The following is a 26,467-nucleotide window of genomic DNA, read 5'->3' as shown; positions in this document are numbered from 1 at the left end:
AAACCTCACCAGATCAGGTACATACATTTCTAAAGGGCTTACTCACACCAGTGATGCCCTGAGGTTTCATCACCTACATTTCTTTTCCAGTTATTTGAATGGGAGCTCAGACCTGGGAAGGTTAATGGACTGCTTCATTCGGCAACAGTAATTCTCCTCTTAGCCACCGGCCAGAGCCAGGAGAGGGGACGTCCCTGTGAGCTTTTTGCTTGGCCCCTTGCCCTCCACTGTTACTGGGAGAAGTCAGCCTCTGTGAAGGTCGTGCGCCTGTTTATCTTCCCCATCTCCATGGCAACTTGCTCCCAGACCTCTTCGGAGGAGTGACTTCCAATTGTGTTAAATTGGAAGTCTCTTTCTGACATGTGAAATCCTGCTCATTAGAACTCAGGAAAGACCAGGAGACTCAGAATCAAAAGAAACACCTAAATAATGATCACAAAGCCGGAAAGTCAATTTTTCTTCTGCATTGTCCCCAAATTGGTCAACATTATTAAAAACTAAATAATTTGTCTCCAATTTTTGATATCAGACTCTAATATACCATGTCTTCTAATACATGATTATATTCTCAAAATGGACTTGAGGAAGGTTTGATCAAATCTATTTAATGCTTCTCCGAGATGACGTTTTCAGAAAAATTATGAACAGGTTGCTCAAAATATAAAAAAAAAAAAAAAAAAAAAAGACGATGACTTTGGTATTGCCCTAAACATAGGTGGTGTCTTGCTTAACTGGGAATAGAAATGATACAGTATAAGGTGCCTTGGATTTCAAGAAATAACCGGGAAATGGCCATGAACCTAAACTTGAATACTGTTAGAGCACGCAAGAGAGAGTGCGTGAAAAAAGTATGGCTGCCACACTGAGCTTCTGTAGTATAAGTAACAAGAACTGTGTATTTTTACTAGAAAACACGGTCCCGTGACAAACCATTTCTACACAGGCACAACGTTAGTAAGATAAAAACTGGGAAAAGGATGCCTGGGCTCTTTAAACTCCACTACAGGGGTGATCTACTCCTTCCTCACAGGAGAAGGAAGAACTAGACTCTCTCAAATCACATTTTTATTTCACTTTAGATGACACATAATAATTGTACATATTGATAGGGTACAATGTGATGTTTCAAAACGTATACATTGTGTAATGATAAAATCAGGGTAATTAGCATATCCATCACCTCAAACATCATTTCTCCATGGTGAGAAAATACAAAATCCTCTCTCCTAGCTACTTTTAGATATATAATAACTTATTGTTGACTATAGTCACCCTACTGGGTAACAGGATGCCGGAACTGTTTTTCTTTCTTTTTTCGAGACAGGGACTTGCTCTGTCTCTTGGGCTAGAATGCAGTGGTATCATCATAGCTCACAGAGACCTCAAACACCTGGGCTCAAGTGATCTTCCTGCCTCAGCCTCCTGAGTAGTTGGGACTACAGGAACATGCCACCACGCCCGGCTAATTTTTCTATTTTTTGTAGAGACAGGGTCTTGCTCTTGCTCAGGCTGGTCTCGAACTTCTGAGCTCAAGTGATCCTCCTGCCTCAGCCTCCCAAAGGCTAAGATTATAGGCATGGGCCACTGCACCCTGGCCTATCTTCCTTTCCAATTGTAACTTTGTACCTGTTGCCCACCTTCTCCCCATCTTCGCCTCCCCAGTAATACTTTTTCTGCTCTATACGTCTGCAATCAAACTTTTTATATTCCACACATGAGTGAGAACATGCAGTATTTGTCTTCTGTGTCTGGCTTATTGTACTTAGTATGTCCTCCAGGCTAATTCATATTGCTGCATATTTTCTTTAAAAAAATAACCATATTATTTTCTTATTACACATAAAATATTAACAGGAATTCCTTATCATGATATATTAATGTTAATTTCCCATTGTATCATAAATGTCATTTTTTTAAGTTTGTTTGAAATAAGATCTGAATAATGTTCTCATCTTGTACTTGGTTAATATCTGTTTTTACTGTCTTATATTTCATTTTTATTTTAGCATATTACAGGAGTAAAAATATCTAAGTTACATATATGCCTTTGCCCCACCCAAGTCAGAGCTTCAAGCGTGTCCATTCCCCAGACAGTGCACACCACACCCATTAGGTGTGAATATACCCATCCCCTCTCCCCCCCCCACCTACCCAACATCCGATGAATATTACTTCCACATGTGCACATACCTGTTGATCAGTTAATACCAATTTAATGGTGAGTACATGTGGTGGTTGTTTTTCCATTCTTGTGATATTTCACTTAGTAAAATGGGCTCCAGCTCTATCCAGGATAATACAAGAGGTGCTAGATCACCAATGTTTTTCATAGCTGAGTAGAATTCCATGGTATACATATACCACATTTTATTAATCCACTCATGTATTGATGGGCACTTGGGTTGTTTCCACATCTTTGCAATTGTGAATTGTGCTGCTATAAACATTCTAGTGCAGATGTCTTTTTTACAGAATGTCTTTTTTTCGTTTGGGTAGATGCCCAGTAATGGGATTACTGGATCAAATGGTAGCTCCTCTTGTAGCTCTCTGAGGTATCTCCATATTACTTTCCACAAAGGTTGCACTAGTTTGAAGTACCACCAGCAGTGTATAAGTCTTCCTATCTCCCTGCATCCACACCAACATTTATTGTTTTGGGACTTTTTGATAAAGGCCATTCTCACTGGAGATAAGTGATATCTCATTGTGGTTTTGATTTGCATTTCCCTGATGACTAGAGATGTTGAGCATTTTTTCATATGTTTGTTGGCCATTAGTCTATCTTCTTTTGAAAAGTTTCTCTTCATGTCCTTTGCCCACTTTATGATAGGGTTGTTTGATTTTTTTCTTGCTGATTTTCCTGAGTTCTATACAGATTCTAGTTATCAGCCCTTTATTGGATGTGTAACATGCTAATATTTTCTCCCGTTCTGTAGGTTGTCTGTTTGCTCTTGTGATAGTTTCCTTGGCTGTGCAGAAGCTTTTTAATTTGATCAGGTCCCATTTATTTATTTATTTTTGTTGTTGCTATAATTGCTTTTGGGGTCTTCTTCATAAATTCTTTGCCTAGAGCAATTTCTATAAGAATTTTTCCAACATTTTCTTACAGAATTCTTACAGTTTCATGCCTTAGGTTTAAGTCTGTTATCCACCGTGAGTTGATTTTTGTGAGAGGTGAAAGGTACCGATCCTGTTTCAGTCTTCTACATGTGGCAGACCAATATCCCTTACGAATATAGATGCAAAAATTCTCAACAAAATCCTAGCAAACCGAATTTAGGTGCTTCCCAAAACAATAATCCATCACGACCAAATGGGCTTCATCCCAGAGATGTACGGATGGTTCAACATACGCAAATCTATAAATGTAATTCATCACATAAATAGAAGCAAAAACAAAGACCATATGATCCTTTCAAAAGATACAGAAAATGCATTCAACAAAAATCAGCACCCTTTTATGATAAGAACACTTAAGAAAATATGCATAAATGGGACTTACCTAAAAATGATAAAAGCCATATATGACAAACCCACAGCCAACATCATACTGAATGGAGAAAAATTGAAAGCATTCCTGCTTGGAACTGAAACCAGACAAAGTTGCCCTCCATCACCACTTCTATTCAACATAATGCTGGAAGTCCTAGCCAGAGCAACCAGACAAGAGAAGGAAATCAAGGGCATCCAAATGGGGGCAGAAGAGGTCAAATTATTGCTCTTTGTGGATGATATGATCTTATATCTAGAATATCCAAAAGATTCTGCCATGAGACTACTGGAATTGATAAACAAATTCAGTAAAGTCTCAGGTTACAAAATCAATGAACAGACATCAGTAGCATTCCTATATGCCAACAACAGTCAAACTGAGAACCAAATCAAAAACTCAATACCCTTCATGGTAGCAACAAAGAAAATAAAATACCTAGGAATGTATTTAACTAAGGAGGTAAAAGACCACTACAGGGAGAACTACAAAACACTGAGGAAGGAAATAGCAGAGAACCTAAATGGGTAGAAAACCATACCATGCTCACGGGTTAGCAGAATCAACATTGTTAAAATGTCTGTATTACCCAAAGTGATCTACAGATTCAATGCAATCCCTATTAAAATACCAACATCATTTTGCGCAGATCTAGAAAAAATAATTCTATGCTTCGTATGGAACCAGAGAACACCCTGTATAGCAAAAGCAATCTTAAGGGAAAAGAACAAATTGGGAAGCATCAATTTACCAGACTTCAAACTATACTACAAGGCTACAGTAATTAAAACAGCATAGTGCTGGCACAATAACAGAGACATAGACCTATGGAACAGAACTGAGAACCCAGATATAAAACCATCCTCATATAGCCATCTAATCTTTGACAAAGCAGACAAAACCATACACTGGAGAAAAGAATCCTTATTCAATAAATGATACTTGGAAAACTGGATAGCCACATGTAGAAGACTGAAACAGGATCCATACCTTTAATTTTATTTTTAATTGAAAAATAGTAATTGTATATATTTATGGGCTACAATGTGATGTTTTGATACATGTTTACATTGTGGAATGATTAAATCAAGCTAATTAACAAACGCATCACCTCACATACTTATTCACCATGTTTTTCTTAAGCACATATTTAGTAAGGTGTTAATGATTCCACAACTTCTGTGACTGGCAAAAGCACTATAATGAAATAATCCCTGTAACAGAAATCAAGAGACTTATATTTTGGGTCCAGCTCTTCCTCATACCAACTTAGTGGCCTGGGGCAAATCACATGTCTCATCATCTTGGTCTATAAAGCAGAATTTAAGAGTGTCAGCTCCTCACACCTCACAGGGTATTATAAAGCCCCAGTGAGCCAGTGCGTGTAAGAGGGCTTCCCCTTGGCACACTCTCTAACGTGTTCAGAAATCACCTGGGGAAGTCTTGTTAAACTGCAGATTCTGATTCTATAGGTCTGGGATGAGGCCGAAGATTCTGCATTTCTAACAAATTTGCAAACCCCCACTGAAGGCAGTCCAGAACATACTTACAAAAGGCCAAGAATCCTCAGTAACGTAAGAATTATCCACATAGTGAAATTAGTTTTAAAAAGTTCTTACCAGAATTATCTCCTCAGGAAAAGTTAATTTAAAAACGTCTTACCAGAGATGGATTCATGAATTCTTCTAAATACACCCGACACAGTCTGCGATCCCAGTCATCTGTGATGTGGCCCCCATACATGATCTCACCAAAGAGATAACGGAGGTCTTCCCATGGGACCTCAGGGGAAAAAAAAAAAACCACATAATGTTCACTTCTGTGCCTAGGGTATATGCCACAGAGAGGCCAACCAGTGGTGCACGCCCCTCTAACACAAGCCCCCATCAAAAGGAGCATTAAAAGTGGTTCAGAAATTGTCTAAGTTTCTGTGTAGATTGTCTTGGGAGAATTATTTTCAGTGTGTTCTAATACATTCAATAAAAATTCACACGATTTTAAAAGAAAGTGAATCATTCCTAGAACACATTGTGCAGGGAAAGTTTATACATTCAAAATCTCATCCAAAAATCATGAGAGAGTGTTGGTTCATAGGGCTTCTGAAGTGTCACGTTTTTATTGTCTGATTTATATCAGTTTTTATGATCTAATTCAGGAAAAGAAAGAAACATTCACACAATTTGGATTTGGGATGTATTTAGAATTCTATCACTTTCCAAAAGTCCAGGCAAACAAATCCCCTTGCCACAGACAGATTTGAGGACCTGGTTTATGGCATGACTGCCCTACTGACTGTTCTAGGGGTCGTAACTAATGCTGTACCCTGTTTTATACAAGAAGTCACTGTATCTCCTCTTTATTTGGCTTAGCAGGATTTGAAGCCTGTCTTTGCTACCCTTTAGCTTCCTCTGGGTTTGCAAAACATGCCAGTGTGTGATGAAGCCTTTCTAGACAGGAACCTTTATACCCTCGGGGGCAGTATATTGCCTCCCAACAGTTCAAGTAAAAACGTAATTATAGCCTTCGCTCCTTGCATGATGTGACAGAACAGAACAAGTAAAATTGCTTCAACTATTCCAATGTACTTGCTACAAGTTTATTCGAATTTGAATAAATGGACCTCAAATATGGCTTTCTTTCAAGCTGGTTTGATGTGAATGAAAAGGAAACATGTTCTCGCTACCACTGCATGGCCTACCTTCCAAGCAGCTGAAATGGATGGGAAACAAAGACTTCCTAATCTTATTTCTCTTTCTGAGTATGTTCAATAAAAGCCTGCTATACATTTCAATAATTGATATGTATTAATATCTCCCTTAAGATTTTCTTTAGCTAGGGACTTGTTCTTTTAATCATTGAGTCTCTTTCCCCAAATCCTGATCTTTGTTTTGTACATGTACTTTCTTGAAAAGGGTATTTTGTACAATCAAAGTGTGTGCACATACTAATTTAATTCCCAAGTCCTGATAACTTGTTTTGTGGTGTGCAGCAGATGGCTCAGGCCAGGACTTCTGAGGGACACGAGGAGGTGTTAGAACCTAAGGCTGTGTTGGAGTTGGAACCCCAGCAGGAGAAGCAGCAGGATACAGCACAACTCAGCGGACCGACTGGCGTTGCCAAGACCCAAGATGTGAGAGCTGGAAACAAACACAAGTGTCAAGTCCCCTCTCCCTCCCCTTCGTTTTTACCTCAATTGTGTATGGGATTCAGCTGAAATAGGATAATATTCCCGGTCTCAGCCTCATGGGACCATTATGAAGGACTTGAATTTAAGGTATTAAACGGTTTCTTTCTTTTTCTGCGGTGAGGGATTCCGGCCCACAGGGACAAAGGTGGGCACCTTGCCTTGGTGCTGCCCCAAGCAATTGCCCCACCTGGGAAGAAGGACAAGGGTGGGCACCCCATCTTGGTGCTGCCCCACCCTTAATCCTGTCGGGAGTAACTGTTGCACCTGGGGGAAGGAAGCCCCTGCTAATCTGCAAAAGAATGCAGGAAGCCCCCCAGCCCTGGCACAATAGGGTTTGGAAAGTGACCTAGAATAACCTAAGGCTAATTACTATGTCGTTAACTGTCCCTCAAAGTGGTTCAGTGGTGATGTCTGAACCACAAGGAGGGCCCAATCCAGACACTGTAAAACAGGACCCCACACCGTAATCAGAGCCCTTTTGCTACGACAGAAGGGTCTGTTTGTTGTCTATGGCGAATGTATCTTGCTCTTGCTCTGTGAACCCGTATCTTGCTTTTGGCTCTGTAAACCTATCTTGTCCTTCCTCAATAAACTTTGTTTCACACTTGCCTTGCTTTTGGTGTGTCTGGTCATTCTTTGGCCAAGAGCACGCCAAGAACCAAGAACAGACAACTACAACCTGACAGAACTATTATAATAGTAAATTTTAAACAGTTTAAACAAAAGGTGTTGAGATCAACACAAAAATATTATTATTTATTAGGATGGTCAAATATGCCCAAAGTCTACAGAATTACTTTTTAATTTTATAAATTAAAAAATGATACATATGGAATATTGATCATCACATACCATACTGAAGCCATTTGTTTTAGGTACGACTTATTCAAAATTTGTTCTTTGGGAGAGCACACCCAATATGTACCAAGTGGACATACCCTGACAGCAGTCAAAGCACCACCAAAGCTTGAGAAAACTTTGATAACAAAAATTGTAACAATGGTTACTAAAAGAACATAAAACAATCATTTCTACTTAGAAACACAGATGGGTGATTTTGAAGGTCTTTTATAGAAAGTGTGGCCTAGACCAACATCTGGTTGGTTTTGACACATATACCCAAATTCTATCAGAGGATTAAGCCAGAATATCCTTAGGAATAAGTGACTTTTCCTTTTTGAAATCCAATCATTGGGCTTAGGAGAGTTTATACAAATGTTCTTGATGAGGCTTTCCCATTCCCATCTGTAAAACACATTTTAGCTACGAAATACAATCATTCATCTACTTTCAACTTCAAATCAAGGAGAACATTACTGAGAAAGTCACAACAAGGTGGCATCCTTAATACATAATAATGACATATGCAGGAAATGCACCATTATTTATACATGTGACGCGCTGTAAATTGCTTCCATCATCAGAACTAATTGTAGTGATTATTAATGCAGTGTTATGAACTGTCAGAATTGCTGTATGTAATTACATTTGTGCAAATGCTTCATTACCTGCCTAATGAATCTGGCATATATGCACATGTAAACCACTGTTTTTGTTAACATAATGAAGGACATTTTTTCTTTTTTTTTTTGCAGTAAGCCACTGATGTAGAACTGGTTTGACCTATCTTATGAAGTCCGAGCATCCACTGCCGGAAAACCTTTGATCTGGTTTATTTTCATACTTGGCAGAAGATGCATATACAGTGTCAGCTATTTCAATAATAACTTCCAAAGACAAATTATGGTCCATTTTGATAGCACCCGAAGACTGATAGATTTAGTAAACTCCTTGGACGAGGTTATCTGACCACTAGCACTTACCTTAGGGTTTGCTTCTAAGTAGTTGTAGAGGACATTGGCACAAATGGTGAGGTCTCCGAGATTGAAAGGATAGCTTCGGCTCCAGCCCTGCGGGCCAAACCTCAGTCTCCCGGCGACACAGGCGTGGAAGTAGCACAGAGAAAAGAGGATGCTTTTAAATTCCTGATCCTTGGAGCACATTTCAAGTGTATCCTGGGAGAAAAGAAAAGAAATGCTTGATTATCCATCCGTACGGTTTCCAAGTGTCTGAGTTTTCAATAATCGTGTAAAGGACTCTGAGAGACAGATGCTACAGAGGTAAAAAGTAGTTCTAAGCATGGCTACCTGTCCTATGAGAACATAACAGGAGACTATCTATGTGGCATTTGCCAGTGTTAATTTGAGAGGAATCCTTTTATTTTGCTTCAGTTATTCTTCTGAATGCTTCTAAATTCACTAGAAAAATGAGACAATTCATTTTAACCATGTTAATATTGCTTGTCATCATTTTTTTCTAGAAGAATTTCCTTGTAAAATCAGGATGACATAGGTCATCATCTTAGTTTTCATCACTGTAGCAGAACACTACCTGGCAGAATGCTAGTTAACCACAGCTACCCATTCTTCCCTGGTTCCATAGTAATAGAGAACATCTGAGCACATGGTCACCCATTGCAAGAATGTTTTCCAGCCTGCCTTGATGCCAGATGTGCCACATGACCAAGTTTTTGCCAACAGAATTTGCGCAGAAGTGGTGTGTGTAACTTCCATGTCATTTGCTTAAAAGGAAATTTCTTACTCTGGTTGTCACTCTTTTCTATGGAACCTTGAGTTAGGTATGCGAGAGGCGTCCATCGGTTTGGGTGTGAGACAAACAAATTCCTATCTTCATTGAGTCACTATAGCTTTGATTCTCTTCTTTATGGCTGCTTAGCCTGTACCTAAACTCATACAATTACTATGACACATGGTTTCCTTCCAATGAACTAAAAATAAAATTCATTGCTTGGATGACTGGATGACATATGGAAGACTGGAAAACATGTGCCCTATAGAATAGACCTGTGAGATATTATTTGAAAATGAGGGCCAGGTGCAGCGGCTCACGTCTGTAATCCTAGCACTTTGGGAGCACTGTGGGATTGTTTGAGGCCAGGAGTTCGAGCCTAGCCTGGGCAGTATAGTGAGACCCACTCCCATCTCTACAAAAAGTAAGAAAAATTGGCCAGGCGTCGGGGTATGCACCTGTAATCTCAGCTACTTTGGAGACCGAGGCAGGAGGATTGCTTAAACCCAGGAGCTGGAGGCTGTAGTGAGCTATGATCACACCACCACACTCCAGCCTGGTCAAGAGAGCCTTGTCTTTACAAAAAAAAAAAAAAAATGCAGTGGGAAAGCTGAAAATTGACCGAGATTGATAAGGTTATGGCCCAATAGCCATAAAATTAAAAGGACAAAAACAGCTGTCTAATCTATGGCTTAAAAGTAATACTTCACACATTCTCAGATTTGGCAGTTCTGGGAGGTAAGCATGGAAAAGAAGTTGAGGACCACTACTTCATCTGGTGTTGGGCAGCAGGGAAATAGGCCAAACTTTGCACTTTCCTGCCTAGTCCTTTGAAATGGTCACACGACAGCCAGTTCACGTTTAAAATGGATCTGACAACTTGGGCCATGCACAAAGCATATTTAGGACCTTTGGGAGTAGGAGTTCAGACATGGTTTTCCAGGGGACTTCTGGTACCAAACCGAGGCTGGATTTGTCCTGTGGGCTTTTGCTTCTTTCTATAGTGCCTTCAGCGGCACCCGGGCTACCACCTGATACAGTTCTGGAACTAGCCAGGCTACATGTAGTGCAGACACAGCGAAATCACTAGGCCGTTCGTTCTAAGTCACTAGACCATTTTTAGGTAATTTATGGATTTTGGAGTTAAAAAAAAATCATTACAAAGAACTTTTCCATAACTAAACATCAAATAAAATGCAAACTTGTCAAGGAAGAAAAGGGAAACCATATAATTAGAATTAATCTTGACAGATAGAAAAAATATATTACTTCTAAATGTAAGAAATTTCTAGGAGAACCAATGTAAGTATCAAAATTTCACTTTGAAATTATGATCTAACAAGTCACTTAACACCTTTTTAAATTACAGATAGTCCACAAAAAACCCAAGGTACTATAATAACTAAGTATTCAAGCTGTATTTCATATAACTTACTTGGCTTTTTCCTCAGTGCTAAAAAAGAAACACAAGTCAATGCCCATTTTATTATGCTCTGGTAACGTAACATAGGAAGAAAATATGAATCGGGCTTTCCTAAGAAAAAGTATGAGTCTACCTACCATTCTGCATTTCAGGCCAGTTGTATTTTTATAAACCAAGTGATAAGCAAATTAGCATAAAAAATATACAAACAGCATTGCGAACAGAGAACAGGCACGCGCGCACACACACGTACACACAATAGGGCTATATGCACAAAGCTACCAACTTTACTTGCACAATTATCAATTATTAATATTTGTTTCTACCCGAGAATTTTATAGAAAAAGACATCTACATTATTATTCTAAAAACTATGGTTATCTGGGTATGAAAGGAGCCCAAACAATACTCCTTTATGACATCTTCTTTAAGAGACGGATGCTATTGAGCTGAAAGAGGTATACGCAGGTGACAGCCTACATGAAATGGTTCTTTACATCTCAGTCACTTAATGATCAGATTTGCATAAATATTCTGGAATTCTCAGGGAAATAAAGCACCAATATTAAACTTTGTTCATTTTCAATACACATGCCAAAGTTTGGAGGCAAATTCTAATTTGAGGAAAAAGAATAAAAACGTAGATTTCACTTGATCTGCAAATTAAAGCATGCAAAACAAAAACAACTCAAACAGGAGATTTATATATCTAGACCTTGGGTGCTTTCCTTAGCTGAGAGGGACACCCGGGCAACAGGAGTAACTGGGACTCATTTACCTAACCCAAGTGGTGACAAGGTAGACAGCATTCATCACTCTCTGTCCATGTCACAGACTTTAATAAGATCAGGCCATGGCAGTGACACAGAATGCCCTGGATGATACAAGGAGACTTAGGGAAGGAGGATGTCTATTACAGAAACCACTAATTGCCTGCTCTAAAGTATCTTCTTGCTGATAAATAGCTGGGCATATGGCTGTTTAAGATAAATTTACTTTTCCCAGACTTTCTTGCAGGTAGGTAATGCAATGTGACTAAGTTTGACCCATGAGATGAAAGAAGTACTGTGTATTAACTTGTAGGAAGCAGCTGTAAAACAAAGCAAACACATTCTCTTTGTCGTTTTCTTTGTTCCTTTTTGCATCCTACCATTGGGAACATGGATGCGAGGGCTGAGGCTCTGACAGATGCCTGGGACCATGAAGAGCCCATCTAGAAATGACGCCGTGGTGAGCTGTGAGAGCTGCACTGAAGACAACTCTGTGGTAACACACATGAGCTCTGAGTGGCCCGTGTATAGAACTGTCTTGTGGCAGAAAGATTCACCTTGTTTAAGCCACTGCTACTGTACAAGAACTTCTTCCAAAGGTAGCCAACCCTAATTTCCAACTGATAAAAGGGTTCTGGCAACCTAGTTACAGGTAACCAGGGAGCACAGGCTAATGCCCTTGAATTACATAACTTGAATAAAAAGTGCATTTTGTTTTCTAACCTAATGACAGGTCAGCATTCTTACAAGACTCTTTAAAATTTTATTAAGTAAATGTTTTTGAAATTCACTGAATATCTAATAATGATAGCTGTTGTTTTTGCTTTATCATGTGTACATTTTTGGACTTCCAGAATGAAATTTTAATCGATACTATAAACTACTATGTTCCCTCCATTAGTAGGTGATTTCTAATATCATATTATTAAGTGTAAGATTGATCTGGAACAATTATTCTCTCTCAAAGTTTTTGTTTTTAAATAAAGAAGGGCTATTGAATTTTATCAAAAGCATTAGATCATACTATTTTTCTTCTTTATCTCATTTATGTAATTGTACCTATAAAATGATATGCCTAATGTTGAAATATTAATGAATACTAAAATAATCTGACATGACTGTGATACATAGCTACCTTACTATACATTTGAATTCTATTCATTTGCTATTTTATTTAGTATTATGAAGTTCAAATTCATAGGTGTCTTAGTTCATTTGTGTTGCTATAAAGGAATTCCTGAGGCTGGGTAATTTATAAAGAAAAGAGGTTTGTTTGGCTCATGGTTCTGCAGGCTGTACAAGAAGTATGGTGCCAGCATCTGGTGAGGTCCTGAGGCTGCTTCCACTCATGGTGGAAGGCAAAGGGGAACTGGTGTGTGCAGAGAACACATGGAGGGAGAGGAAGCAAGAGAGAGAGAGGAGGTGCCGGGCTCTTTATTACAAATAGCTTTGGTAAGAACTAACAGAATAAGAACTCACTCATTACTGTGAGGACAGCACTAAGCCATTCATGAGGTACCCACCCCAGTGATCCAAACACCTCCCATTATGCCCTACCTCCACTGTTGGGGATCAAATTTCATCATGACATTTAGAGGTCAAATATCCAAGCTATAGCAATAGGTCAGTGATTTGAGCTATGATTTTCCTGTTTTATGTCTCTTGTATCAAAATCATACTGTCTTGATAGTATTGGCTAGATAAAATTATTGCCTAACTTCTTTCTATAAATTACCCAGTCTCAGGTATTACTTCATAGCAATGCAAAATGGACTAACACATTACCAAAAACACTGAAGGAGAATTGGACTGAAGTATATTTGTGCATGAAATGCTCACTTTTCATCAATAAAGACCATTGTTTTAGAAGATGGATAAATCCTGTTTAAATATATCAAATTCTTCTTGTGTTTACTTTGAGAAAGGGCTTGAAAATGTCCTAAATGGCTGGAAGTTATAAATTAAGGGATGATTAAAAACAAATATGTTTGCCATAGTGCATAAAAAAGGCATATGGCAAATATTTAAAAGATCCAAGAATATGTTTTGAGTGCCTACTATTACATAGAGTATATGTGTATGTGTGTGTGTATATATATGTATATAGGCTACATATTAATCATTTCGTTAAGTAATTAACCATATCCTTCAACACTATATTCTTAGGTAGCTACTTATTATAATTATTATAATTCCCTTCTAATGTTGGTTTGGGTATTGACCCAAAGGTACCAGAAAAAAGCATGTTGGCATGCATCATAGAAAATGATAACATTTCTAATAGTGGGCTGAATATTTGTCACCAAATCATATGTATTTCCTCTTTAGGGTTCATTCTACTCTCCTATAAAAGTGCTATTTACCAAGGATTTTTGAAATCAGAGGAAGGAGTGAGATCTCAGAACCATAGCAACAAAGGAAACTGAAAGACTTGATTATGATCCAGATAGATATGATAATTTGGGCAAAGAGAATTATGGTAATAAAGGTATCATTAATTTATATATGTATTATATATTATACGTATTTGTTTTATTTTGGAAAGACATGAACATATAAGTAAGAAATTATCATAGATATAACCTGAAAAGAAGGGTTTTAAACTTACTAATATCAAAACCAATATAAAACATTATACTAAAACTTTTCCTGTGTTGTTGTTGTTGTCATCATCAACATCAACAGATTAACAGTGGCTTCTCCTCTTTCTGTGATAAAAAATATTCATCTGTCAGGTTTATCTTCAAGAATCAGGTTCCTCAAAAAATTACCTACTTTGTTCTCTTTACACACATAGCGGTAATTTTCTTAGTTTTAGGGTGGAACTTGAATGTATTTCTAGTCATTAGAATAGGGAATGACAAGCAAAATTCTTTCCAGAGATTAAAACACACACCACACACACACACATGAACATTGAGATTTCACTTCATCCCTTTAAATGACATGCCTGAGTTGGTGATGAAGACTCTGACTCTGTTGTCAGACCAGACTGCTTCTGCTTTCTTACCTGATCAAAGTTGTAGAGGGCAGCATGCAAATTGGCCAGCATTCCTGTGGGGGGTTCATTAGTGATCTTAATGGAACTTTCCAGAAGTCCTTGAGGGATCATATGCTCACTTGGTGTAGGTGCAGAATCAGCACTCATGAAAACCCTGTAATCTCTGTGGCTTCCTTGGCTGAATCTTTCAAGGAGTTTCTCCAAGGTTCCTAACCACTTGGCTACCAAATGGACATTCTACCAAACGGAAAGATAGTATGGTTTATCATTCCTGTGAAATTGAAGTATATTACTTAAATTGTAGGATTACAACATTTTCCTATATACAAATGTATTGAAAGCTCAGAGAACCATGATTTAAATGTTCCTTTATTATGTCAGAAAAAGGAAAAAAAAAAATCCAAAAGAGAATTGAACACATTGCTCCAAATCACCACAGGTTGTCTTTGTAAACCAAAATCTCCACCCAATACATGTACCTACTTCAAACACCCACCAGTCACTTCTAAGATGGAGTTGTTTAATGCTTTTCTTTGTTATAGTTTAAACACAATGACTGAAACATATCTGGGTTAGTTTGATAAAGTGCAAAAACTAGAAGCCAGAAATGTACCTGATCACCCACTTCATTGTTTCTGATGGAAACCTCCTCTACTCAAACTCCTACTCATTAACGTATGGACTCAAAAGGGTATAAGGGCAGAAGGGTTAGCTGAAAAAGAAAGTAATCACTCATTGTTAAGATGCTCTGTGTATGCCTAACATATGATTTTTCTTAAATCCTACAGCTGTCAGAAATCACACAAAAAAAAAACCCCAACAAATGCCAATCCATCATCATTCTTTGCATTTCAGTTTTATGATTCACACATTTGCTCCTCCAATGCAAAACACCCACAGGGTACAGCTCGGTAGTTGGTGCTGGAAGGGAGGTGTAAAGGCCATACCTTGCTTGCTCTCTGGCTTTGGAGAAGTTCTTGATATAGTAATTGAAACATCACACCCAGAGATATACAACCATTTCCAACAAAGAAAAACTATTTAAGATTATAACAGTTACAAAAATAGAGAGGATGAAAGCAAACAAGGAAGGGAGTAGTAATGTAGGTATCATTCTTTAAAATTTCTCTTGCAAAAAGACTATGCCAATTCAGCTGTTGAAATTATTAGGCTTTTATTCCCTGGGCAAATATTGAACACTGGCAGGTGTAATGGGCTGAACTGTGTCCCTCCCAAATTCATATGTTGAAGTCCTAACCCCCAGTACCTCATAATGTGACCATACTTGGAGTTCGTGTCTTTAAGGAGGTAATTAAGGCTAAATGTGGCCATTATGAAGGGTCTTAAATCAATATAACTTATGTTCGTATAATAGGAGGAGATTAGGACACAGAAACACAGAAGAAAAATTACGTGAAGAGAAAAGGAGAAGTCGGCCATCTAACAGGCCAGGGAGAGAGGCTTCAGAAGAAATTGATCGTGCTGGCAGTGTGATGTCAGATTTCCAGCCTCCAGAGCTGTGAGAAATTAAATTTCTGTTGTTTAAGCCACCCAGTCTGTGATACTTTGATATGGCATCCCTAGCAAAGTAACACAGTAGGTAAGGGCTCTACATTTCCTGCCCTACATGCTTGTTCCTAGGTCGTGAGAGCACTTCTCACACCCAGTTGTGACTCTCATAAAAGTTAACAACAGAAACAGTAACAGAACCTTTCTTGTAAGCTTAATTATGTCCTCAGTCTTTGTCTTAAGGACTAAAACAGTACCTTACTAGAAAAGTTTACTGGAAGTAAAAGCAAAAATATTCTAGGCAGTGAGTTTGGAATCATGGGACAGAAAACCTCCGGGTGAGCCATCATGGAACACAAGCATACTTCGAAATCCAGCCTGGTAACCATTCTCAAAGATACGGGTGTTGGGACTGGCTAGATTCTTACGCCTATTTGTCCAATGACAGCAGAGCCTGTGCAACATTTTTAGGCAATCCACATGCCTTAAAAATCACCCATTTTGCCCATGAAAAATGATTTTAATATCTATTATATTAATGCACAAACCTTCTGGTATCCATACCTTTGTAATAGCTTTCTCTGGAGTGTGAGCTTTGGATAAAATACCAGCTAAACACCCCAATCAGATCATTATAATTGACCATACCAGGGTTTGGGTAGAAACTAATTAACATGTGCATATGTATCATATGCCCATGTTGATATAATTTAATGTAAATTACAAACAACATAACAAGTTCCCATTATGTTGGTTTTCTCTTTCTTCAAAGCCCTGCTTCTCTTTTAACTGCTGATCAAAGGCAAACTAGAAACTTCTAGAAACTGGGATAGCCAAAAGCCTGACATAATCTCTCCTCTCCAGTTACTCTATGTGTGGGTAGAAGGGTGGGGAGTGAAGAGGTATAAACAGTTAAATTCTAGGTTACTGGCTTGCCACTAAGAACAAAAATCAAAGGTCTAAGACAAATATCCAAAAGCAGATCCTTGATAAGGTCTTTCAGGATTTTTTTTTTACTGGTAAAACTTATAATTTGAAGTTTTGGAGGCAACTGGTAGCTTGGCACAGATACAAAAATAGCAAAAATATTTTATTTTGAATATGTTCTTTTGAGGATGACTATACCCCTGCAAGCATTCTCTCCAGTCTGGGCCACGGGGCACATGAGAACTCTTTTCCTTTGTGGGAAAATCTTACTGTCTACCAAATGATCTGAGCATCAACTGCTGTCTCTGAAAAAAATAAACCCTCCACTGTTACCAGTCTGATTCTGAGCCTTCGAAGGGGTTGAGCTACCTCAAGCCTTCTTACAAAGGTTTCTATAAAGGCCTCATCTAAGCAGTGGGTATGGCTATCCCAGAGAGTTACGTCCTGCACACCTAAGTCCACTTGAACTCTGGAGCGCTTCTGTATGAGCCCAGTTTTATTCCAAGCAGAAATGTAAAAAGCCTCAAACACGGACACTGGAGACACCAAGGGGCAATGCTGTGTCTCTGCGGGAGGGTGGGGGCATGAGCTGGTGTAACAAACGTCACTGCTGCTAAACACACCTGGACTCAGTGCCAGCTCTGCCACCCACCAGCTCAGTGGCCTTGAGACCCTCCAGACCCCTCTCCAAGGCTCACTTTTCTCCTCTTCATATGCAGAGTGACAATACCTGTCCTCAAAGCTTTGTTATAATGATCAGAGGTAAGGCACCCTGTGAATGGCCTACCGAAGAGAAGCTTTGGGATGACTAAACTGAAAACCAGATGGCTGTCCTCAGAGCTGCTGGGACAGCCAGTGAGGCTTGCTGTGGACGAAGTCAGCATATATCTTCCAGGTGCCCCCCAAGGCTGGCCTGTCGGCCACTGGTTCCTGGAATCCCCAGCCAACGGGGCCACCCTAGTTCTAGATTCCCAGGCCCTATAATGTTGGCCCTAGAAGGGATAAAGTGTTTGTCTACTCTAATCCCTTTAATTCACAAAGGGAATGTAACACAACTGGTGAGAGTTGTATGAGATAACGTACATTCCAAAAGGTCTCTGTCAGCTTTAAAGCCACCTGCAGTGTCAGATACTATAACAGTGTTGGCAATCTAGACGAGCCTCTTTATCCTCAGGCACTACTGAGTGTTCCAGATATTAGTAAGTCAGAAGAACAATGGGGCTTCTCCTAATACTTTTAATGTTAAAGCGCAATGGCTAGATAGCCTCTCAAAAGACGGTACCCAATGCTGAGCCCCTCACCACTTTGGAGGTGTCATGAATGCTGACAGAACTGCTAGGACGCTGCGAATCACCATGTGTGGTGGTGTTAAAGGATTGCTCTGTTGGTTAGGCCAGTGTTTTCCCTGAGAGTTAATACCCACCTGGAGTATGACCCAGTGTCCTCCTTTGGAGGCTTTCTCCAGTGCCATTTCTGCCACCATCTCCTGACCTTGTCCTAAAGACACATTGTGGAATTTTCCAGAGTCAATTGTAAACCCAAGTCTTTTGCCTGTGGGAGAAGACACGAGAGTCAGAGGAGGTGTCAGGCAAGTGGGGGTAAGAGGAGTCTGGAGTTCTGTGGTCCAGTGTACACCTGTGGTCACTGCTGCCATCTTCTAAGTTACTTTCCTCGAGCAGCCAAACTTAACCTCTGTGGTATCCACAGGCAGCATTTTCAGCTCTCAACAGCTGCCTCACTGCAAGCATTAGAAAAGCCTATGGAAACCAGTTCCTTTGGTTTTATGATAATGAAGCTTTTGACATTTTGATAGATGGCAGGCATTGTTATGGGGCTTTATAAACTCTTGCAGGAGTAGCAAAGCATTTCCCTCATAAAAAGGAGCAACATGTGGTAGGTATCACATCATTTTTTGAAGGATCGGTTCATTGGGTAAATGCACAAGCCTCTCACCTTGTGAGGCTGCGTTTAAATTGAGCACAGTCAGGTCACAGCTATATTAACCTGGTATTCTTGGTGTGGGCCGTGGGGAATAGTAATCTAGAGCACAAAGCGACAGTGCCTTGCACAATCAAATAGACTTGCTCTAATGACCATTATTTAGTCACAGGGGGCACAAGATTACATGAGCATGGAGAAAATTGCCCTCTGGCCCTCATATATAGTCAAAAGGTAGAAAACAGTACAAAAGAAACTTGCATTATGCCAACCAGAGGAATGTTCCATTTGAACATTTCTTCAGACTACAGTGTTATTAGCCTTTCATTTTCCATATACCCAATTTCCAACATATGGAAAAAAAAAAAAAAGAAACTAAGATAACTGAGAACTGAAAGGAGGGGAAGGTGGGTGGTGGGTGAAAGGGAGGGAGGAGGGAGGGCGGGCCAGCAGGCCTCCTGGCCACTCACCAAGAATCTCTAGGTCTTTAAGGGCATCTACCCCTGGGGACAGGATGAAGAATATCGGGGTGGCTGGGCTGCTTTCTTCAAATGCTTTAACTAAATCCAATCTGGTCCTCTCCACATACTTTGCACCCAGCTTTTCCTCCACAAAATTTCTATAAAAAAGAGTAATACAAAAAACATAATCAGTGCTTCTGACCTTAAAAAGTGTCACCACTTAGATAAGCTTAAAGCACAGGCATAGGAAAGAAGCAACCTCATGATTACACAGGATGTCTTTTTAGAATGACAATATGAATCCAACTAGATGTATGCAGTAGGCGTATCAATGAAAGCTCTGAAAATCGGAAGCCTATATTCCATTTTGGGGGGCTCCTGAGACCCCCCTCTGAGTACCATCAGCCTGCTTATGGCTTTGTATCCCCCAAATCCCCTGCCAGATTCCCCCATTACTTATTAACAGTTTATTAGATTTGCCACAGTGCAATTTTCCAGCCTGCTGGGCTTCTCATGAATATACAAATGCTTTTGGGGGTGTTTCTAACACAGGGAAGCTCAATTAAGCAGGGATTATTTTCCAGCGGCATCAAATTTAGCAGAAAGTAAGTACTACTAAGCAGAATTAACTTGTAAAGTAGGCTTCGGCAGAGGCTCCTGCAAAGGGAAAATAGGCTGAACTAGACAAAGCAAAGGAAAAAAAAAACCCTGAGGCACATGAATATTGCTGAAAAAAGAGGAGCACAATAGGGAAGGAAGTTGAGAACTCTTTGATTGGTGAATTCAAATTAGAATAAGACTTGCGTGAATTAAGCAGCAAATTACCATTTAGAAGCTAAGAGGGCAAAGAAAACGAACACTTGAACCAAGATGTAGACAGGGGTTTCTGCTTTCAAATTGCATTGGTTGTAAAGTTGTAGGACTACGAGTATCTCCGCGAAAGGAATTCATTTTTGTTTGACATGCAAAATCTTTGGAGCCAAAATGCCACCGCTGAATAAAGTCGATGGAAATTACACTTGGATAATTCATGCTCCTGGCCTCTGAACTCTGCTGACACCCATCTCTCTTCCAAGAATATTTCCATCAGTTCCCCATCTCCCCTACTGATTTCAGAATAAAGCTTTTCAGGAAGAATGTGCTGAGTCTGCCTACAGACTAGCATGCTGTTTAGTGTTTAGCAAGTTTTAACAATAGCAGTCATTATAATATCTAAATCTCAGCAGAATCACTTCCCATGAATATGGACAGTAAACATCTCCACCAGATACTCCTAATCCCTAAGACTAAGTTTTACTCTATGTTAACTTGCATTTCCTAAAATGCCAGCAGCTCCCACCTGAGAGCATATGTCATTCTGTCAGGGCGCAGTGCTCTCAAAATAATCAACTTCTGTATTAGACTTTTCTTCTTCCATTCTTGCGGTAACTTTTCTTTCTCTGGACACTCGGATTCTACCCACTTCCTCCACTGCTTGGCAGATCCTTCCACATCTCGGTCTATGCCTCGAAATTCTTCGATAAGGGCAACTGCCTGGGATACAGTAGGAAAATAGGTAGGAATGGTGTGAGCAATACTTGATAGTTTGAGATAAAGACTTCTGCATGTATCTAATCTAATGTAAACAAATTGCACTGGATGGTTTTCATTTTCCTTTTAGATTGACTCTGCACTCTTTGGGGCTCTGCATAGAAGGGGAGCTCAAAGGACAATTTGAACTAAGTTCTCCGGGTCTCTGGCTCGATTGGGTTTGGCCAACGGAAGACACTGGCAGGAGACTGCAGCACTAGAGAAGAGAGGGGAGGGGTATCTCCTTCCCAGCTCTTTTCTGCTGGGATGTGGTTTGGCAGGGACTGTGTTCTTCTGCCAAAGGCCACAGCTCCTATAGTTTGGTTCCTTCCCATAACTTCATTTCTCAGCAGTTCTCTCCCTTTTCCTTCCCCATTCCTGGTTGCTTCCCTTACTCTTATGGGTTGATTGCTCACACTACAAAAATATGCTCTTAGTTAAATCTCTTCATCACTGCTTTGAATGTGCCATTAGTTTTCTGCTGAGACCCTGACTGATACACATTTCAACTTGAATTTAGAATTCTAAAGTGGATAACCTAATCAAAAATACTTATTAAAAATACAAAATCTAAACATACTATAAAAAGGACTAACACAGTTATTTTCAATGCACAGAAATGTTTTCTTAGAAAAAAGAGCAGAGCAAAGCTTAGCCTACGTCGAACATCGTTATGAAACTCCACTCTCTGGGAGCATAAACTCTTAACAATAGAACCTTCTGACAGAAAAATGGAATAAGGATTGATAACTAGGGTTGAAGAATGATTTTCACTTTTTTCCCTACAATATTCTGTTGGGCTTGAACATTTTACAATGAGAATACACTACTGCACTGTGATGTAATTTGAAAAACTAGAAAAAGTAGAGAAATATAATAAAAAGAAAAAAACAAAGAAACTAGATTTAAGAAAAATTCTCACTTATATCACTTGACTTTTATCAAAGGTCCTGACAGACTGTGCATATTTATTAACATTTCCACCCACACATGAGTTAAAAGCTGCTTGACTTCCAAATAAGACAATCATCAATTTAATAATACAAAGATTAATTAAATAACATCACATTATATATTTCTACAACTGAAATGGTATCTAATGTATCATCATCTGTATTCTTTAAACTACATTTCTCACTGGAAAGATCTAATATTAGGAATAAGATTTAGAAATTGAGAAACCATGTTCCTGACATACCTTGATAGCACTCCACGACTGAGTCGTTAGGAAGTCAACAGGACTTGGATAAGTATGTTCAACTGTGAATCGAAGTAGGAAATCCAGTTCAAGGGGGTCAATCTCTTTCTTTCTCAGCAAAATCTTGATAGACAAAATTGAAAAGGATTATTTGGTTTACATCAAAATCATGACACAGGAAGCAGTTACCATTTAGTGGACATGATTGAACAGGCAGAAGCAAGTCTGCTAACGATTCTGGCAGATATCTGTCCTATAGTTGAAACAGGGAATCTTAGATTATGTCCATGATCTCAAAACCATGACTGGAAATCTAATAGAAAATAATTTAAAATGGCTGATTTATTCCAATCCTCATACCTATCCCTATGAGCAACATATTTGAAATATGCCTTCCTATTTAGTCTTCTGCTGATAGATCAAACCTGTCTTAAAACTCATTATACAAAATGAGAAAGCCTCAGGTGACAACGGACTAAATTGCTAAACAGAAGGTAAAACCAATATTAATATTATAAGTCAATTCTGGTATAGAAATTATAATCAATAAACTATCAGATGTGTGAAAAATTTTTCTTATATGAGAGATTATATTGAAAAAAATGAGAAATTGTTTTATAGGTACAACTAAAACACATAACGAATTGGAATCAACTTTAGACATTCTGATTATAGAATTGATAGAAAGTCCATAGTACATTTTGGAGGGTACAAATGAAGTATTCCTAATGTCCATTTAGAAACTATAACACCTTACAGAGTTAAACACGTAAATTTTTTTTAGTTTATTCTATTTTAAAATTCTAGATGTTTCAAAATGCATTGTGGGTGTATTAAAATAATATTTTACTTTATTGGATAATTAATTTTTCTTAATTCAATTTAATTTATTTCAACAACAAGTAATCATCAATATAGAAGCTTTGATTTACTATATTGTCAGAACTTGAGACAGATTATAATTTATCTACGGCTTCCAAAGGGAAATTTCAAATAGATGTGTATGACATGTATTATCACCCCTGGCCTTTTCCTGTTAAAAAGAGATATGTATAAAAACAAGTATTTCATTTTGTAATGCTTTACTCCTGTTTATCACATACATTCTAAAAATACTCGTACTCATATATTCTTCTAGAATCTAAAGGAATCTATCAATACAAACAACACTGAAAGACAAGTCACAGTTTATCATTATCAACTGCAGGTGTTTGGGCAAGGCACTTTGGAGAATACAAAATAGGTGAGACACAGACCTCGCCTTAAGCTTTGGACTGATGGAAAATGCCAGGTAGCAAACTAGCGAATGAAAGGACATTTTTATTTTATCCAAAATTGTGGTCCTCAAAGTTTTTTTTCCCCGCATCATGAACATCTTTATTTAAACAAAGTCTTTTGTACAAGTCCATGTGAAAAAGAGTAAAATAGAAGCAGGTCTCACAGAAGGTGGGGTGAGAAACCTGGAGCTCTCCTTACCCATTCACTGTTGTGTTATTTTTATTTTATTTTTAATTGACAAATAATATTATACAATTTATGGTGCACAATGTGATGGTTTGATATATGTTTATATTGTGGATTGGTTAAGTCATGCTAATTAACACATCCATCACCCCAGATATCATTTTTTTTTTTATGGTGAGAACACTTAAAATCTACCCTTTGAGCAATTTTGAAAAATACATTAACTATACAGAATGGAATACTATTCAACCTTAAAAAAGAAAGAAATTCTGTCATTTGCTACAGCATGGATAAACTCATTCACTTTTTTTGGGGGGGGGAATAAGGTCTCGCTCTGTTGCCAGGGCTGGAGTGCAATGGTACATAGCTCACTGCAACCTCGAACTCCTGAGCTCAAGTGATCCTCCTGCCTCAGCCTCCCGAGTAGTTGGGACTACACACACACCACCATATCTGGCTAATTTCTTAAAAAAAAATTTTGTATTGATAGGATCTTGTTATATAGCTCAGGCTGGTCTCAAACTCCTGGCCTCAAGTGATCTCCTCACTTCGGCCTCCCAAAGTGCTGGGCTTACAGGTGTGAGCCACCACGCCCAGCCCCCTTCACTGTTTTCTAAAGAGACTCTGAGAAACTCCTAGGGACTACTCGGATCTGGACATTATAACCCTGATCTCAAAGAATCTTCCTGGTAGCACCTGGATGGTTATTTATAGGACCCAAGAAGGTGAAGAGAATGTCTCATTGATGTTTTTCAGGATGATGGCTGTGGTGGGAGCTTAATGCGGGCACCCACCCAAACCAAAGCATTGGGACCTAGGAGAAGACTGTCACCTGCCCAAGCTCCTTGTAGGAAATGCAAACTCTTTGCAAGCCACCAAGGGCTTCCAAAAAAGGTGTCTGTGCTTTCCTCCAGGAGTAAAATACATAATAAACAGAAGTGTCTGCCTTTGGCTCTGGGGATGCTTTTGAGTGACTGATCGCCTTACCTGAAAAGCCATCTGGGACAGGAAGGTGAGTTTGTCCTTCTCAAACAGCGCCTGGCTGGTGTATAGGAAGATGGCGTGGGTGATGCTCTCCGTCAGGATGGAGATGCGCCCCTGCACATCTTCTACCTTGTCAGCCTGCTCCATCGCTCTGTGGAACAGCACGTTAAAAGCCTGGGAAATTTAATGCGACCATTAAAGGGTGACAATCGGTGCCTGGATGTCTAACTAGCTCCAGATACGTGGGGTGACAGTTTAAAGTTTATTTATACGGAGAGGATTTTTAGGAGGACAATATAAGCTCTTGAAACGGTTTCTGGCACATGGTACATGCTCATTAAGTGTTTGCTGTCATTACTGTCATTAATATGATTCCATGAAATCTACCCGCATCTCCTTCCTAGCAACTGAACTGCACCATCCTCTCTCCTTCTGCTCATGTACTTTTTAAAAAATGGGTTTTATTTTTAATTGTGGTAAAATATACATAAAATTTACCATCTTAACAATTTTAAGTGTACATACATTCAGTTCAGTAGTTTTAAGTATCCTCACATTGTTGTGCAAACAATTTCCATAACTTTTTCACCTTGCAAAACTGAAACTCTGTATCCACTAAACAACTGTCCATTCTCCTCTCCCCACAGTCTCTGGCAACCACCATTCTACTTTCTGTTTCCATCAGTTTGACTACTCTAGGTACCTCATGTAAGTGGAATCATACAGTCTTTTTGTGACTAGCTTATTTCACTTCGGACAATGTACTTAAGGTTCATACGTGTTGTAGCATGTGTTAGAATTTCCTTCATTCTTAAGGCTAAATAATACTGCATTGCATGTATACACCACATTTGGTTAATCCATTCATCCATTTATGGACATTTGGGTTGCTTCCACATTTTGGCTATTGTAAATAATGCTGCTATGAATATGGATGTTCAGACATCTCTTAGAGACCCTCTTTCAATTCTTTGGGATATATAGCCAGAAGCAGAATTGCTGGATCATATAGTAATTCTATTTTTAATTTTTCGAGAAACTGCTATACTGTTTTCCTTAGCAGCTGCACCATTTTACGTTCACACCACCAGTGCACAAGGGTTCCAATTTTTCCATGTCCTCGCCAACACTTGTTACTTTATTTTTTCATAATAGCCATCCTAATGGGTATGAGGTGTTAGCTCATTGTGGTTTTGATTTGCATCTCCCCAATAATTCGTTATGTTGAACATTTCTTCATATGGTTGTAAATCATTTGTATATCTTCTTTGGAGAGATGTCTACTTAAGTCCTTAGCCTCCTTTTTAATCTGGTTGTTATTTTCACTGTTGTTTTGTTGTTCTACCCATGTACTTTTGGGATGCCCTTTGGTTATCTCTTCTTCTTCTTCTTCTTTTTTTTTTTGGAAACAGAATCTTGCTCTGTTGCCCTGACTAGAGTGCAATGGCATCATCATAGCTCACTGCAACCTCAAATTCCTGAGCTCATCCAATCCTCCTGCCTCAGCCTCCTGAGTAGCTGGGACTACAGATGCATGCAGGCATGTCTGCCTAATATTTCTATTTTTTGTAGAGATGGGGTCTTGTTCTTTCTTAGGCTGGTCTCAAACATCTGACCTCAAGCAATCCTCTTGACTCAGCCTCCCAGAGTGCTAGGATTACAGGCATGAGCCATTGGGCCTGGCCTCTTCTTCCTTTTAAAGTCACTCTTGATATTTATTATTCTACTTCATGCCTTAGTAATGAGGGCTGTAGGATTTTTATATCTGTTTCTATATATGGACATGAATTTAAATATATATAAATATATCTATACATACATAGCTATAAATATAAAATATTTATTTATTTTTGGCTGGTGGACAGGGACCAGAGACCACAGACTGATTTACCTTTAAGTATATATATATGACTGAAAGTAAAACCGTGAAATGACAGTTACACTCAGCACATATTGG

The 26,467-nt window shown here is 38.9% G+C and overlaps 1 protein-coding gene across 1 annotated transcript in view; it reads right to left on the bottom strand.

Annotated features, from left to right (window-relative positions):
* Positions 1 to 26,467, bottom strand: part of DNAH11 (dynein axonemal heavy chain 11) — a 301,905-nt gene that overhangs the window by 14,904 nt on the left and 260,534 nt on the right. Inside the window, exons 70-77 of the mRNA XM_045564154.1 lie at positions 24,514 to 24,684; positions 22,063 to 22,185; positions 20,635 to 20,828; positions 19,305 to 19,453; positions 18,320 to 18,447; positions 14,470 to 14,697; positions 8,501 to 8,692; positions 5,153 to 5,272 (exon numbers count right to left, since the gene is read on the bottom strand). Coding sequence (XP_045420110.1) covers positions 5,153 to 5,272; positions 8,501 to 8,692; positions 14,470 to 14,697; positions 18,320 to 18,447; positions 19,305 to 19,453; positions 20,635 to 20,828; positions 22,063 to 22,185; positions 24,514 to 24,684 — 1,305 coding nt within the window. The remainder of the gene's footprint in view (positions 1 to 5,152; positions 5,273 to 8,500; positions 8,693 to 14,469; positions 14,698 to 18,319; positions 18,448 to 19,304; positions 19,454 to 20,634; positions 20,829 to 22,062; positions 22,186 to 24,513; positions 24,685 to 26,467) is intronic.

Source organism: Lemur catta, chromosome 11 (assembly GCF_020740605.2).
Source record: "Lemur catta isolate mLemCat1 chromosome 11, mLemCat1.pri, whole genome shotgun sequence".
Lineage (NCBI taxonomy): Eukaryota > Metazoa > Chordata > Mammalia > Primates > Lemuridae > Lemur > Lemur catta.
The sequence above is the reverse complement of the archived record's forward strand: the minus strand, read 5'-3'. Positions and strand labels throughout refer to the sequence as shown.